Below are 15,909 nucleotides of genomic sequence, written 5' to 3' on the forward strand. Positions count from 1 at the left end.
AAACCCAATCAGACAATCACACGGCAGTGATTTAAACTCAGCATCGGGATAAAAAGAAAGGTCATTTAAGTGACTTTTACTCTTCCATTTACTTGTTACATAATTTCTCACCACTTAACTTTTAATCTCTATCTAACAGATATTTGTCTTGACTAATTGTGATTTTTTTATATATATATAGTCTATATAGTCATTTAACTCATTTCACTCGTTGTGAAGTTTAAAAATAAGGACATCCCCACTCCCTTAAAAAACTCTAAAGACTGTACCATTACTATAAAAGTGTAATGATACTGAAGGTGGCGCTGTGCTGACAAACTGAGAACACAAGGTTTCAGTATTGTTCTTGTTCAAATGCTTTTAAACACGTTAAGATCAAAAGTCAAATTTAGTTATATAGCTCATTTTAAAAAGACAACCTTAAAGTGCTTTAATAAAGTTAAAAGGAAGCAATAAAAAAAAAAAGCGTAAAAACACAGCAATCGAAACATCACATAAAAATAGAGAAGAGATATTGAAGTGAGAATAATAAAAACATCCGGGAGTTAGTCGTACGTTGATTCAGAGTACAGCGGCAACTAACTAGTATTTTCATAATCGATTAATATGTCGATTATTTTCTCGATTAATCGAGTAATTGGTCCATAAAATGTCAAACCTGGAAATAATGAGGTTCTCAAAAGTCTTGTTTTGTCCACAAACCAAAAGGATTCGGTTTAAAGGATTTCTTTGTTATCTGGAGCAAAGAAACCAGAAAGTATTCACATTTAAGAAGCTGAAACAATCAGCAATCGTTGCTTTAATAATGAAAAAAGCTTCACGCCGATTAATCGACTATCAAAATTGTTCACGATTCATTTAGCAATCGATTAATCGAGCAATTGTTTCAGCTCTAATTCAGAATGACGTCAAACCAAAGATAGAATAATCAGTGAGCCTCACTCCTCTCTGTAAAAGTGCATCGTTGATTCCAGACGTCAGACTCACAACGACGGAGGGTCCTGAACGCACAACATGTCAAACCTTCAAAGCAGCTCGGCCTCAGCAGCGGAACACAGGTGCCACGTGTTTCAGTGAGCTGTCCTGTGTACCTAATAAAGTGGCAGGTTGTTGTAATAACATTATAATATAATATAATATCAGTGCAAAATAACAGCTCTCACAGGATTCCCTCGTCACTTGCTCGGCATGAAACCCTGCAGCATATCCATGGGCAGAGGGAAGATGATGGTGGAGTTCTTCTCTGCCGCGATGGCGTTGAGCGTCTGCAGGTATCGCAGCTGGAGAGCAGAAGGAGCCTCGGCGATCACCAGAGCGGCTTCTTTCAGAGCGCGGGACGCCTTCATCTCACCTTCTGCAGCAATGATCTGAAAGAGCATAAATGTACGTACATACGTTATTAAGTTTTTTAATCGTGTTTACTTTTTACCCACATGTAACATGTACAACCAATACTTCACTAAGCTTTGTGAATATTCTTCTTGTGGTTGTTATTTGGAAAGAATGAACTGTGGTTGACCTTGGCTCTGGCCTCACGGCTGGCCTCCGCCTCAGCTGCCATGGCTCTCTGCAGCTGCTGAGGTAACTTCACGTCCTTGATCTCCACGCGCTCCACTTTAATACCCCACGGATCAGTGGCTTCATCCAGGGATTCCTGCAGGGAACACAGTGTTTTATCCCTTCAGTGGAGCCAATTATGCTGTGTTTTCATGTGTGTTTACTCGTGTTTGTAGGACCTTTTCTGGAATAAACACTGACCTTGTCAGGACCGCTAGTCCTCATGGGGACTAAAACCTGGCCCTAATGAGGCAGAACCTCATTTGTGATCTCTGGTTGAGGTGAGATGTGAATTACGGCGTTGTTAATGTTAGGGTTTGGCATTAATTGGTTATGGTTATGAATGAGGTTGTTCATAGGCTGTTCTTTTGAGTGGAAGAGAGAGATAGACAGACAGATATGACTATGACATTTCTGTGTGATTTTGTACGACGTACTAAACTATGATATAGTCATATCTTAAAAGCAAATAAGGAGTAAATAATCTATTTGATTAGTGAACTAACAAATTGTGTTTTAATTTGAATTTGTTTTGTTGCCCTCACAAAATCAGAAATGAGTTTAACAGTGAGTGACCATGGACAATTATTTTTATGATTTTATGTTCAACTTTTTTCCTAACAAACAAATGGTGACAAAAGTGAATATTTCCACAGCTCACATGTCTCTCACCTGCATACTGAGAGATATGCCCTCTCTGTCAGACAGCAGCTCTGACAGGTTTTTGGTGCCGAGTGCGTTCCTCAGGGTGGTTTGAGCGAGCAGACGCGTTGATAAGTGAGCGTTACTCACATTGGCCACCGCTGAAATTGGACAGTGTATGCGGAAGTACACCACGCCGTCCACAGAGACCGTCACTGAGTCTTTGGTCAGGATCTGCACAAAGAGGAAAAATGATGCTGAGACTGTTTTTATCAACATGACTGGCTTTTTTTTGCTGGAACACAAATATGACAAAAATGTGATATTTAGTATGTCATTCAAATTTTGACAAAAAAAAGTCATAGTTTAAAAAAATGTGTCAAAGAGAGTATCAGTCCCATTGGAGTAATGGTTACGTCACTGCCCTTCCAAGGTTGAGATTGAGTTCAAGTTTCATCTCGTCCAAGAAGTACCAAAATGTAGCAGCTTAGTGTGTCTTTGTCATATTTTGGACGACATAATAAACTATGACTTTTTTGTCACATTTTGGACGACATACTATACTATGGCTTTTTTGTCACATTTTGGACGACATACTAAACTATGACTTTTTTGTCACATTTTGGACGACATACTATACTATGGCTTTTTTGTCAAATTTTGGACGACATACTAAACTATGACTTTTTTGTCACATTTTGGACGACATACTATACTATGACTTTTTTGTCACATTTTAGACGACATACTTTACTAAGACTTTCTTGTCACATTTTGGACGACATACTAAACTATGACTTTTTTGTCACATTTTGGACGACATACTAAACTATGACTTTTTTGTCACATTTTGGACGACATACTAAACTATGACTTATTTGTCAAATTTTGGACGACATTCTATAATATGACTTGTTTGTCACATTTTGGACGACATACTAAACTATGACTTTTTTGTCACATTTTGGACGACATACTAAACTATGACTTATTTGTCACATTTTGGACGACATAATAAACTATGACTTTTTTGTCACATTTTGGACGACATAATAAACTATGACTTTTTTGTCACATTTGGACGACATACTATACTATGACTTTTTTGTCACATTTTGGACGACATACTAAACTATGACTTTTTTGTCACATTTTGGACGACATACTATACTATGGCTTTTTTGTCACATTTTGGACGACCTACTAAACTATGACTTTTTTGTCACATATTGGACGACATACTATACTATGACTTTTTCGTCACATTTTGGACGACATACTATACTATGACTTTTTTGTCAAATTTTGGACGACATACTAAACTATGACTTTTTCGTCACATTTTGGACGACATACTATACTATGGCTTTTTTGTCAAATTTTGGACGACATACTAAACTATGACTTTTTTGTCACATTTTGGACGACATACTATACTATGACTTTTTCGTCACATTTTGGACGACATACTATACTATGACTTTTTTGTCAAATTTTGGACGACATACTAAACTATGACTTTTTCGTCACATTTTGGACGACATACTATACTATGGCTTTTTTGTCAAATTTTGGACGACATACTAAACTATGACTTTTTTGTCACATTTTGGACGACATACTAAACTATGACTTTTTTGTCACATTTTGGACGACATACTATACTATGACTTTTTCGTCACATTTTGGACGACATACTATACTATGACTTTTTCGTCACATTTTGGACGACATACTAAACTATGACTTTTTTGTCACATTTTGGACGACATACTATACTATGACTTTTTTGTCAAATTTTGGACGACATACTATACTATGACTTTTTTGTCACATTTTGGACGACATAATAAACTATGACTTTTTTGTCACATTTGGACGACATACTATACTATGACTTTTTTGTCACATTTTGGACGACATACTAAACTATGACTTTTTTGTCACATTTTGGACGACATACTATACTATGGCTTTTTTGTCAAATTTTGGACGACATACTAAACTATGACTTTTTTGTCACATTTTGGACGACATACTATACTATGGCTTTTTTGTCAAATTTTGGACGACATACTAAACTATGACTTTTTGGACGACATACTATACGATGACTTTTTTATGAAATTTTGGACGACATACTATACTATGACTTTTTTATGAAATTTTGGACGACATACTATACTATGACTTTTTTGTCACATTTGGACGACATACTAAACTATGACTTTTTTGTCACATTTTGGACGACATACTAAACTATGACTTTTTTGTCACATTTTGGACGACATACTATACTATGGCTTTTTTGTCAAATTTTGGACGACATACTAAACTATGACTTTTTTGTCACATTTTGGACGACATACTATACTATGGCTTTTTTGTCAAATTTTGGACGACATACTAAACTATGACTTTTTTGTCACATTTTGGACGACATACTATACTATGACTTTTTTGTCACATTTTGGACGACATACTATACTATGACTTTTTTGTCAAATTTTGGACGACATACTATACTATGACTTTTTCGTCACATTTTAGACGACATACTATACTATGACTTTTTTATGAAATTTTGGACGACATACTATACTATGACTTTTTGGTCACATTTTAGACGACATACTATACTATGACTTTTTTGTCAAATTTTGGACGACATACTATACTATGACTTTTTCGTCACATTTTAGACGACATACTGTACTATGACTTTTTTATGAAATTTTGGACGACATACTATACTATGACTTTTTTATGAAATTTTGGACGACATACTATACTATGACTTTTTTGTCACATTTAGGACGACATACTAAACTATGACTTTTTTGTCAAATTTGGACGACATACTATACTATGATTTTTTTGTCACATTTTGGACGACATACTATACTATGACTTTTTTGTCACATTTTGGACGACATACTAAACTATGACTTTTTTGGTGATTTTGAACGACATACTATACTATGCCTTTTTTTTAAACTATATTTTTTTGGGCTTTTAATGCCTTAAATTGATTGTACAGCACAGAGAGAGACGAGAAATGGGGAGGCAGAGAGGGGGAATGACATGCAAAACTACTGCCCAATGCTGGATTCGAACCATGGAACCCTGCAGTGATATTTGTAATCTCAACATGGTGCAGCAGCTCTACCAAGTGAGCTAAACCTAACCTGCACTGTGACTGTTTTCCACCTACTGAGCTATGACTTTTTGGTCACATTTTGGACGACATGCTATACTATGACTTTTTTGTCACATTTTGGACGACATACTATACTATGACTTTTTTGTCACATTTTGGACGACATACTATACTATGACTTTTTTGTCACATTTTGGACGACATAATAAACTATGACATTTTTGTCACATTTGGACGACATACTATACTATGACTTTTTTGTCACATTTTGGACGACATACTATACTATGACTTTTTTGTCACATTTTGGACGACATACTAAACTATGACTTTTTTGGTGATTTTGAACGACATACTATACTATGCCTTTTTTTTAAACTATATTTTTTTGGGCTTTTAATGCCTTAAATTGATTGTACAGCACAGAGAGAGACGAGAAATGGGGAGGCAGAGAGGGGGAATGACATGCAAAACCACTGCCCAATGCTGGATTCGAACCATGGCACCCTGCAGTGATATTTGTAATCTCAACATGGTGCAGCAGCTCTAACAAGTGAGCTAAACCTAACCTGCACTGTGACTGTTTTCCACCTACTGAACTATGACTTTTTGGTCACATTTTGGACGACATGCTATACTATGACTTTTTTGTCAAATTTTGGACGACATACTCAACTATGACTTTTTGGTCACATTTTGGACGACATACTATACTATGACTTTTTTGTCACATTTTGGACGACATACTAAACTATGACTTTTTTGTCACATTTTGGACGACATACTATACTATGACTTTTTCGTCACATTTTGGACGACATACTATACTATGACTTTTTCGTCACATTTTGGACGACATACTAAACTATGACTTTTTTGTCACATTTTGGACGACATACTAAACTATGACTTTTTTGTCACATTTTGGACGACATACTATACTATGACTTTTTTGTCAAATTTTGGACGACATACTATACTATGACTTTTTTGTCACATTTTGGACGACATACTAAACTATGACTTTTTTGTCACATTTTGGACGACATACTATACTATGACTTTTTTGTCACATTTTGGACGACATACTAAACTATGACTTTTTTGTCACATTTGGACGACATACTATACTATGACTTTTTTGTCACATTTTGGACGACATACTAAACTATGACTTTTTTGTCACATTTTGGACGACATACTATACTATGGCTTTTTTGTCAAATTTTGGACGACATACTAAACTATGACTTTTTTGTCACATTTTGGACGACATACTATACTATGGCTTTTTTGTCAAATTTTGGGCGACATACTAAACTATGACTTTTTTGTCACATTTTGGACGACATACTAAACTATGACTTTTTTGTCAAATTTTGGACGACATACTATACTATGACTTTTTTGTCAAATTTTGGACGACATACTAAACTATGACTTTTTCGTCACATTTTGGACGACATACTATACTATGGCTTTTTTGTCAAATTTTGGACGACATACTAAACTATGACTTATTTGTCACATTTTGGACGACATACTATACTATGGCTTTTTTGTCAAATTTTGGACGACATACTAAACTATGACTTTTTTGTCACATTTTGGACGACATACTATACTATGACTTTTTTGTCACATTTTGGACGACATACTAAACTATGACTTTTTTGTCACATTTTGGACGACATACTATACTATGACTTTTTCGTCACATTTTGGACGACATACTATACTATGACTTTTTCGTCACATTTTGGACGACATACTAAACTATGACTTTTTTGTCACATTTTGGACGACATACTAAACTATGACTTTTTTGTCACATTTTGGACGACATACTATACTATGACTTTTTTGTCAAATTTTGGACGACATACTATACTATGACTTTTTTGTCACATTTTGGACGACATACTGAACTATGACTTTTTTGTCACATTTTGGACGACATACTATACTATGGCTTTTTTGTCAAATTTTGGACGACATACTAAACTATGACTTATTTGTCACATTTTGGACGACATACTATACTATGGCTTTTTTGTCAAATTTTGGACGACATACTAAACTATGACTTATTTGTCACATTTTGGACGACATACTATACTATGGCTTTTTTGTCAAATTTTGGACGACATACTAAACTATGACTTTTTCGTCACATTTTGGACGACATACTATACTATGACTTTTTCGTCACATTTTGGACGACATACTATACTATGACTTTTTCGTCACATTTTGGACGACATACTAAACTATGACTTTTTTGTCACATTTTGGACGACATACTAAACTATGACTTTTTTGTCACATTTTGGACGACATACTATACTATGACTTTTTGGTCACATTTTGGACGACATGCTATACTATGACTTTTTCGTCACATTTTGGACGACATAAAAAACTATGACTTTTTTGTCACATTTGGACGACATACTATACAATGACTTTTTTGTCACATTTTGGACAACATACTATACTATACTATGCCTTTTTTTCACATTTTGGACGACATACTAAACTATGACTTTTTTGTCACATTTTGGACGACATACTATACTATGACTTTTTCGTCACATTTTGGACGACATACTAAACTATGACTTTTTTGTCACATTTTGGACGACATACTAAACTATGACTTTTTTGTCACATTTTGGACGACATACTGTACTATGACTTTTTTGTCAAATTTTGGACGACATACTATACTATGACTTTTTTGTCACATTTTGGACGACATACTAAACTATGACTTTTTTGTCACATTTTGGACGACATACTATACTATGACTTTTTCGTCACATTTTGGACGACATACTAAACAATGTCTTTTTTGTCACATTTTGGACGACATACTAAACTATGACTTTTTTGTCAAATTTTGGACGACATACTATACTATGACTTTTTTGTCACATTTTGGACAACATACTATACTATACTATGCCTTTTTTTCCACATTTTGGACGACATACTAAACTATGACTTTTTTGTCACATTTTGGACGACATACTATACTATGACTTTTTTGTCACATTTTGGACGACATACTATACTATGACTTTTTCGTCACATTTTGGACGACATACTAAACTATGACTTTTTCGTCACATTTTGGACGACATACTAAACTATGACTTTTTTGTCACATTTTGGACGACATACTGTACTATGACTTTTTTGTCACATTTTGGACGACATACTATACTATGACTTTTTTGTCACATTTTGGACGACATACTAAACTATGACTTTTTTGTCACATTTTGGACGACATACTATACTATGACTTTTTCGTCACATTTTGGACGACATACTAAACTATGACTTTTTTGTCACATTTTGGACGACATACTAAACTATGACTTTTTTGTCAAATTTTGGACGACATACTATACTATGACTTTTTTGTCAAATTTTGGACGACATACTATACTATGACTTTTTTGTCACATTTTGGACGACATACTAAACTGTGACTTATTTGTCAAATTTTGGACGACATTCTATACTATGGCTTTTTTATCAAATTTGGGACGAAATACTATACTATGACTTTTTCGTCACATTTTGGACGACATACTAAACAATGTCTTTTTTGTCACATTTTGGACGACATACTAAACTATGACTTTTTTGTCACATTTTGGACGACATACTAAACTATGACTTTTTTGTCACATTTTGGACGACATACTAAACTATGACTTTTTTGTCACATTTTAGACAACATACTAAACTATGACTTTTTTGTCAAATTTTGGACGACATACTATACTATGACTTTTTTGTCACATTTTGGAAGACATACTAAACTATGACTTTTTTGTCACATTTTCGACGACATACGAAACTATGACTTTTTTGTCACATTTTGGACGACATACTATACTATGCCTTTTTTTCCACATTTTGGACGACATACTAAACTATGACTTTTTTGTCACATTTTGGACGACATACTATACTATGACTTTTTCGTCACATTTTGGACGACATACTAAACTATGACTTTTTTGTCACATTTTGGACGACATACTAAACTATGACTTTTTTGTCAAATTTTGGACGACATACTATACTATGACTTTTTTGTCACATTTTGGACGACATACTATACTATGACTTTTTTGTCACATTTTGGACGACATACTATACTATGACTTATTTGTCGAATTTTGGACGACATTCTATACTATGGCTTTTTTATCAAATTTGGGACGACATACTATACTATGACTTTTTTGTCACATTTTGGACGACATACTATACTATGCCTTTTTTTCACATTTTGGACGACATACTAAGCTATGACTTTTTTGTCACATTTTGGACGACATACTATACTATAACTTTTTCGTCACATTTTGGACGACATACGAAACCATGACTTTTTTGTCACATTTTGGACGACATACTAAACTATGACTTTTTTGGTGATTTTGAACGACATACTATACTATGCCTTTTTTTTAAACTATATTTTTTTGGGCTTTTAATGCCTAAATTTATTGTACAGCGCAGAGAGAGACGAGAAATGGGGAGGCAGAGAGGGGGAATGACATGCTAAACAACTGCCCAATGCTGGATTTGAACCATGGCACCCTGCAGTGATAATTGTAATCTCAACATGGTGCAGCAGCTCTACCAAGTGAGCTAAACCTAATCTGCAATGTGACTGTTTTCCACCTACTGAGCTATGACTTTTTGGTCACATTTTGGACGACATGCTATACTATGACTTTTTTGTCACATTTTGGACGACATACTATACTATGACTTTTTCGTCACATTTTGGACGACATAAAAAACTATGACTTTTTTGTCACATTTGGACGACATACTATACAATGACTTTTTTGTCACATTTTGGACAACATACTATACTATACTATGCCTTTTTTTCACATTTTGGACGACATACTAAACTATGACTTTTTTGTCACATTTTGGACGACATACTATACTATGACTTTTTCGTCACATTTTGGACGACATACTATACTATGACTTTTTTGTCACATTTTGGACGACATACTAAACTATGACTTTTTTGTCACATTTTGGACGACATACTGTACTATGACTTTTTTGTCAAATTTTGGACGACATACTATACTATGACTTTTTTGTCACATTTTGGACGACATACTAAACTATGACTTTTTTGTCACATTTTGGACGACATACTATACTATGACTTTTTCGTCACATTTTGGACGACATACTAAACAATGTCTTTTTTGTCACATTTTGGACGACATACTAAACTATGACTTTTTTGTCAAATTTTGGACGACATACTATACTATGACTTTTTTGTCACATTTTGGACAACATACTATACTATACTATGCCTTTTTTTCACATTTTGGACGACATACTAAACTATGACTTTTTTGTCACATTTTGGACGACATACTATACTATGACTTTTTTGTCACATTTTGGACGACATACTATACTATGACTTTTTCGTCACATTTTGGACGACATACTAAACTATGACTTTTTTGTCACATTTTGGACGACATACTAAACTATGACTTTTTTGTCACATTTTGGACGACATACTAAACTATGACTTTTTTGTCACATTTTGGACGACATACTGTACTATGACTTTTTTGTCACATTTTGGACGACATACTATACTATGACTTTTTTGTCACATTTTGGACGACATACTAAACTATGACTTTTTTGTCACATTTTGGACGACATACTATACTATGACTTTTTCGTCACATTTTGGACGACATACTAAACTATGACTTTTTTGTCACATTTTGGACGACATACTAAACTATGACTTTTTTGTCAAATTTTGGACGACATACTATACTATGACTTTTTTGTCAAATTTTGGACGACATACTATACTATGACTTTTTTGTCACATTTTGGACGACATACTAAACTGTGACTTATTTGTCAAATTTTGGACGACATTCTATACTATGGCTTTTTTATCAAATTTGGGACGAAATACTATACTATGACTTTTTCGTCACATTTTGGACGACATACTAAACAATGTCTTTTTTGTCACATTTTGGACGACATACTAAACTATGACTTTTTTGTCACATTTTGGACGACATACTAAACTATGACTTTTTTGTCACATTTTGGACGACATACTAAACTATGACTTTTTTGTCAAATTTTGGACGACATACTATACTATGACTTTTTTGTCACATTTTAGACAACATACTAAACTATGACTTTTTTGTCAAATTTTGGACGACATACTATACTATGACTTTTTTGTCACATTTTGGAAGACATACTAAACTATGACTTTTTTGTCACATTTTCGACGACATACGAAACTATGACTTTTTTGTCACATTTTGGACGACATACTAAACTATGACTTTTTTGGTGATTTTGAACGACATACTATACTATGCCTTTTTTTTAAACTATATTTTTTTGGGCTTTTAATGCCTTAAATTGATTGTACAGCGCAGAGAGAGACGAGAAATGGGGAGTCAGAGAGGGGGAATGACATGCAGAACTACTGGCTAATGCTGGATTCGAACCATCGCTCCCTGCCCGGATAATTGTAATCTCAACATGGTGCAGCAGCTCTACCAAGTGAGCTAAACCTAATCTGCACTGTGACTGTTTTCCACCTACTGAGCTATGACTTTTTGGTCACATTTTGGACGACATGCTATACTATGATTTTTTTGTCACATTTTGGACAAAATACTAAACTATGACTTTTTTGTCACATTTTGGACGACATACTATACTATGACTTTTTAGTCACATTTTGGACGACAAACTAAACTATGACTTTTTTGTCACATTTTGGACGACATACTATACTATGACTTTTTTGTCACATTTTGGACGACATACTAAACTATGACTTTTTTGTCACATTTTGGACGACATACTATACTATGACTTTTTTGTCAAATTTTGGACGACATGCTATACTATGACTTTTTTGTCACATTTTGGACGACATACTATACTATGACTTTTTTGTCACATTTTGGACGACATACTAAACTATGACTTATTTGTCAAATTTTGGACAACATTCTATACTATGGCTTTTTTGTCAAATTTGGGACGACATACTATACTATGACTTTTTCGTCACATTTTGGACGACATACTAAACAATGTCTTTTTTGTCACATTTTGGACGACATACTATACGATGACCTCAAATTGGACTAAATGTTACACACTGGTATTTTAATAATAAAACAACAAGGCTAAAGAAATGAGGTTACCTCTTGTGGAGGGATGTCAAAGGACACAGTCCTCAGATCGACTTTCACAAAGGTGTCAGTGCAGGGCAACACAAAGAAAAGTCCTGGAAAGAAACACAATTTCTGTTTTTAAATATTTTGTTCTATTAATCTTTTTGGGGCATCCTGTATTGCACAAGTTTGTGGGAAATTAAGCAGCTGGACTCTACAGAGAAGAAGTAGAGCTAGTTTAAGTTAGTTTAGTTTTTCACGGTGTTCTTCAGTTTAGATATGGCTACAAACAGTAGGATGAAGTAATGAGACTTCCAGGGTTTCGACATTACATTGACAGTAATTTCTCGTAGATTTACTCTAACCTTAACCATAACAACAACTGACCTAACCTTAACCTTGTGCTAACCATACAACATGTCTATGGTGATTTAACATATTAAATAACAAACCTGGTCCTTTAGGCTTCCTGTCAATGATCCGGCCGAGTCTGAAAATGACGGCTCGCTCATATTCCTGCACAATCTGGGTGTTAGAAACGCAAACAGTCAAACAAAGAACATTGAAAAACACCTCCGTTAAATTAGTGTAAACTAATGTATACATGAGTGAGTGAACTTTACAGGCAAATACATTCTTGTAAAGGTTAGAGCCATGTTGTTAGGATGCTGACAAAGAAATCACATTTTGAATGTATAAGTAGCCTGTGTGACATCAGCAGACAAATGATTCATTCTTAAGGAATGCGTTTTTCTTTAGATATCAGTTGACTCATTTACGGGCAATAGCAGGTTCTGTTTTCATCATTTTATGACAGTTTTTTTTCTTCTATTTAACAAAATAAACAAATTAGCTTCTACATTGATCATTCAAATAAAAGGGATGCTTATTTGAATTAACAAATACATTAATAAATAGAACCTTTGATGAGTCTATTATCAATGAAAACTATTGAGGAAGAAAAATGGCCTACTATTTGTTTTGACCTGTAACTTGTACCTAATATCTACAGATGATAAATGAATGTGGAGTTGAGTATCAAGTGTGTTATAAAGGCACTTAACACCTTTTTCTGCTGTATATGCTGTACGTGTTGGACTTTATTATATTACTATATATCCTTAACTGAAAAGTCTACATAACTAATGGCAAACTTGAGTATTTTCATCAAATTTCTGCCAATAAATCCACCTAAATGTTGCTTTAAATGGACAAAAGGTCATTGACTTTTCAACAGCCAGACAGCACCGTCTGGTTAAAGACTTTAAAAGATTCATGAGGGGAAACTTGATCTCATCTTAATGAGTAGTTTTCCACCAATAAGAACGAGCGTACCTTAACACACATAAAAAGCGTGATTGGGAAGAGAGGAATGATGAAGAGGAGGGATATGATGACCAACAGCCAGCCACAACATCCCAGTTTGCCTGCTGTTTTATCTGTGGAGAGAACAGACATCATGTCTCAGTGACTTTGCACATTTAACCCTATAACTCACAGCAGCCACATATTTTTGTTGGAACTTATTTTCATCGTCACACACACTTATAGAGTACTAAGGTCCTGCCTTTTCACGAAGGTGACCACAAAACATTTGTGCAATCGGGCGGCGAGGTGTGGTATTAAAGCCGCTGCATGTATTATTCATCTCCGAGGGAAGTCACACCACTTCACATTCAGCTGAGTCACACAGCGTTAGCTTTGACTTCTCGACGACTGATAACGCTCTCGAAATCAGCGACTGTAACGCATCGAGATATGATGGGAAAAAAACATGTTGAGTTTGTAATTAATTATACAAATTTAATAACCATAAGGTTTGAGGAAAAGTGTCTGTGTCATCATCTGGAACTTCATGTCGCTATGACCTGCGCTCTCCATTCATTTCCAATGGGGAATTTTGCAGTTTTCTCATGTTTTTTAGTTCGAGAGTTACTTGAAATGCGTAGAAAAGCCTGACTTCTCATAGTGTATGTGTTACTTTTTTTAAAATCTGCAAGATGAATTTCTCCGAATAATAAGACAAAGCTTTGATCTTCACAGATTGACAGTAAAACGATGATTTTCATTTAGTCTTTATCGGTTTGTGAAGGATATTACTTTTAAAAATAAGAAAATCCGACCTTGACAAAACAATTTAATGCTTTTCCAACAACTTTTTAACTCTAGTAAATACAGTTTTAAGCAATCAGTCTCCCAAAACCACGGAAAAACTACCAACAAGTAACCACTTATAGTATAGCAAGTCAAATAGTGGGAAGAAGAAATACCTTGTCTGACAAAAAAACATTGATTTCAGATAATTCATCTTCATTAGATTTCAGGATTTGCAGTGTAATCATGAACATGAACTCACTACAAGGACAAATAGCTTCATGGGGAACCTTAAATACAACTTACTTGAGGCTTGTTAGATCATATTCACTCACCACAGTCAAAAAAAAGATAATATTTACCTTCAACGTTGTCCACAGCGTTGATCTGAAGTTTCCCCTGCGTGACCATCTCTGCTGTGCTGGATGTGGTGGAGATCATTAGTGACGGTGTTGGTGTCTGTGTGTGATGGAGCCGATCTGAGCTGCAGCTGTGCACTTGTTTACTGGTCTCTACTCTCTGCTGGGTGTGGCCTGCCTTCTTCCCTCATCATCACTAGTGTCTTTCCATGAGCAACACACACACACACACACACACACACACACACACTCCAACTCTCCACTACAGTACAGTACATACTGTATGTAACATGAGCTGTGGAGGTGGTGGTTCCTGTGGTGGGAAGCTCGTAGTTCGGCTCCTGTGCTTTTCCATTATACTCTTACATGAGTCTTACACCTGATGAGTGCAGCTCATGAATAAATAATAGGTGGCATCCATGTCGCGTAACATGAGAGCTCCATGCTGCAGGAACACATGGTGTTGCACAGAAACGGCACGGAGACACAGAATGGAAAATTTCAACAGATTTTAGAGAGAAATTAAAAGATTAGAATAGAGGAGAATGAAAAGGTTGAAAAATACACACATTTTCTAAAGTCTTAAAGGTGTACAAGAAGTTTAAATAAATAAAAATGTAAGATTAGGTTAAAAAATGATATGAATTATTATGTCTCTCTCGTTTTATCCTTAATCCACCACTAATCTGAACACATTCCTCATATTGTGTACATTTTTACCTGCCAATAAACCTGATTATGATAATAGAGATGCATTAAATACAAAATATGTGACATGTTTTAAAAAATACAATCAGGAAAAAAAAATTTTTTTTTAAAATAGATGAGTTAAAAGTCATTTTCA

At 34.7% G+C, this 15,909-nt stretch overlaps 1 protein-coding gene across 1 annotated transcript; it reads right to left on the reverse strand.

The window, feature by feature from the left end:
• Nucleotides 1–338: 338 nt before the first annotated feature.
• Nucleotides 339–15,264, reverse strand: stoml3a (stomatin (EPB72)-like 3a). Its single transcript, XM_058634110.1, has 7 exons — nucleotides 15,069–15,264; nucleotides 13,948–14,051; nucleotides 13,065–13,137; nucleotides 12,643–12,725; nucleotides 2,230–2,433; nucleotides 1,520–1,654; nucleotides 339–1,367 (listed from the first exon to the last, which is right to left on the reverse strand). The coding sequence occupies exons 1-7, from the start codon at nucleotides 15,145–15,147 to the stop codon at nucleotides 1,176–1,178; spliced, it is 870 nt and encodes a 289-aa protein (XP_058490093.1). The 5' UTR covers nucleotides 15,148–15,264; the 3' UTR covers nucleotides 339–1,175.
• Nucleotides 15,265–15,909: the final 645 nt, after the last annotated feature.

This window comes from Solea solea, chromosome 7, assembly GCF_958295425.1.
Source record: "Solea solea chromosome 7, fSolSol10.1, whole genome shotgun sequence".
Classification (NCBI taxonomy): domain Eukaryota; kingdom Metazoa; phylum Chordata; class Actinopteri; order Pleuronectiformes; family Soleidae; genus Solea; species Solea solea.

Bases quoted from the DNA above. Each gene is read 5' to 3' on its own strand.
- stoml3a (XM_058634110.1), bottom strand. From the start codon at position 15,147: ATGATCTCCACCACATCCAGCACAGCAGAGATGGTCACGCAGGGGAAA. The intron at 12,726-13,064 runs GTTTGTTATTTA...GTTTCTTTCCAG, and splicing joins CAGGAAGCCTAAAGGACCAG to GACTTTTCTTTGTGTTGCCC. The intron at 1,655-2,229 runs GTGAGAGACATG...TGTTCCCTGCAG, and splicing joins GCATATCTCTCAGTATGCAG to GAATCCCTGGATGAAGCCAC.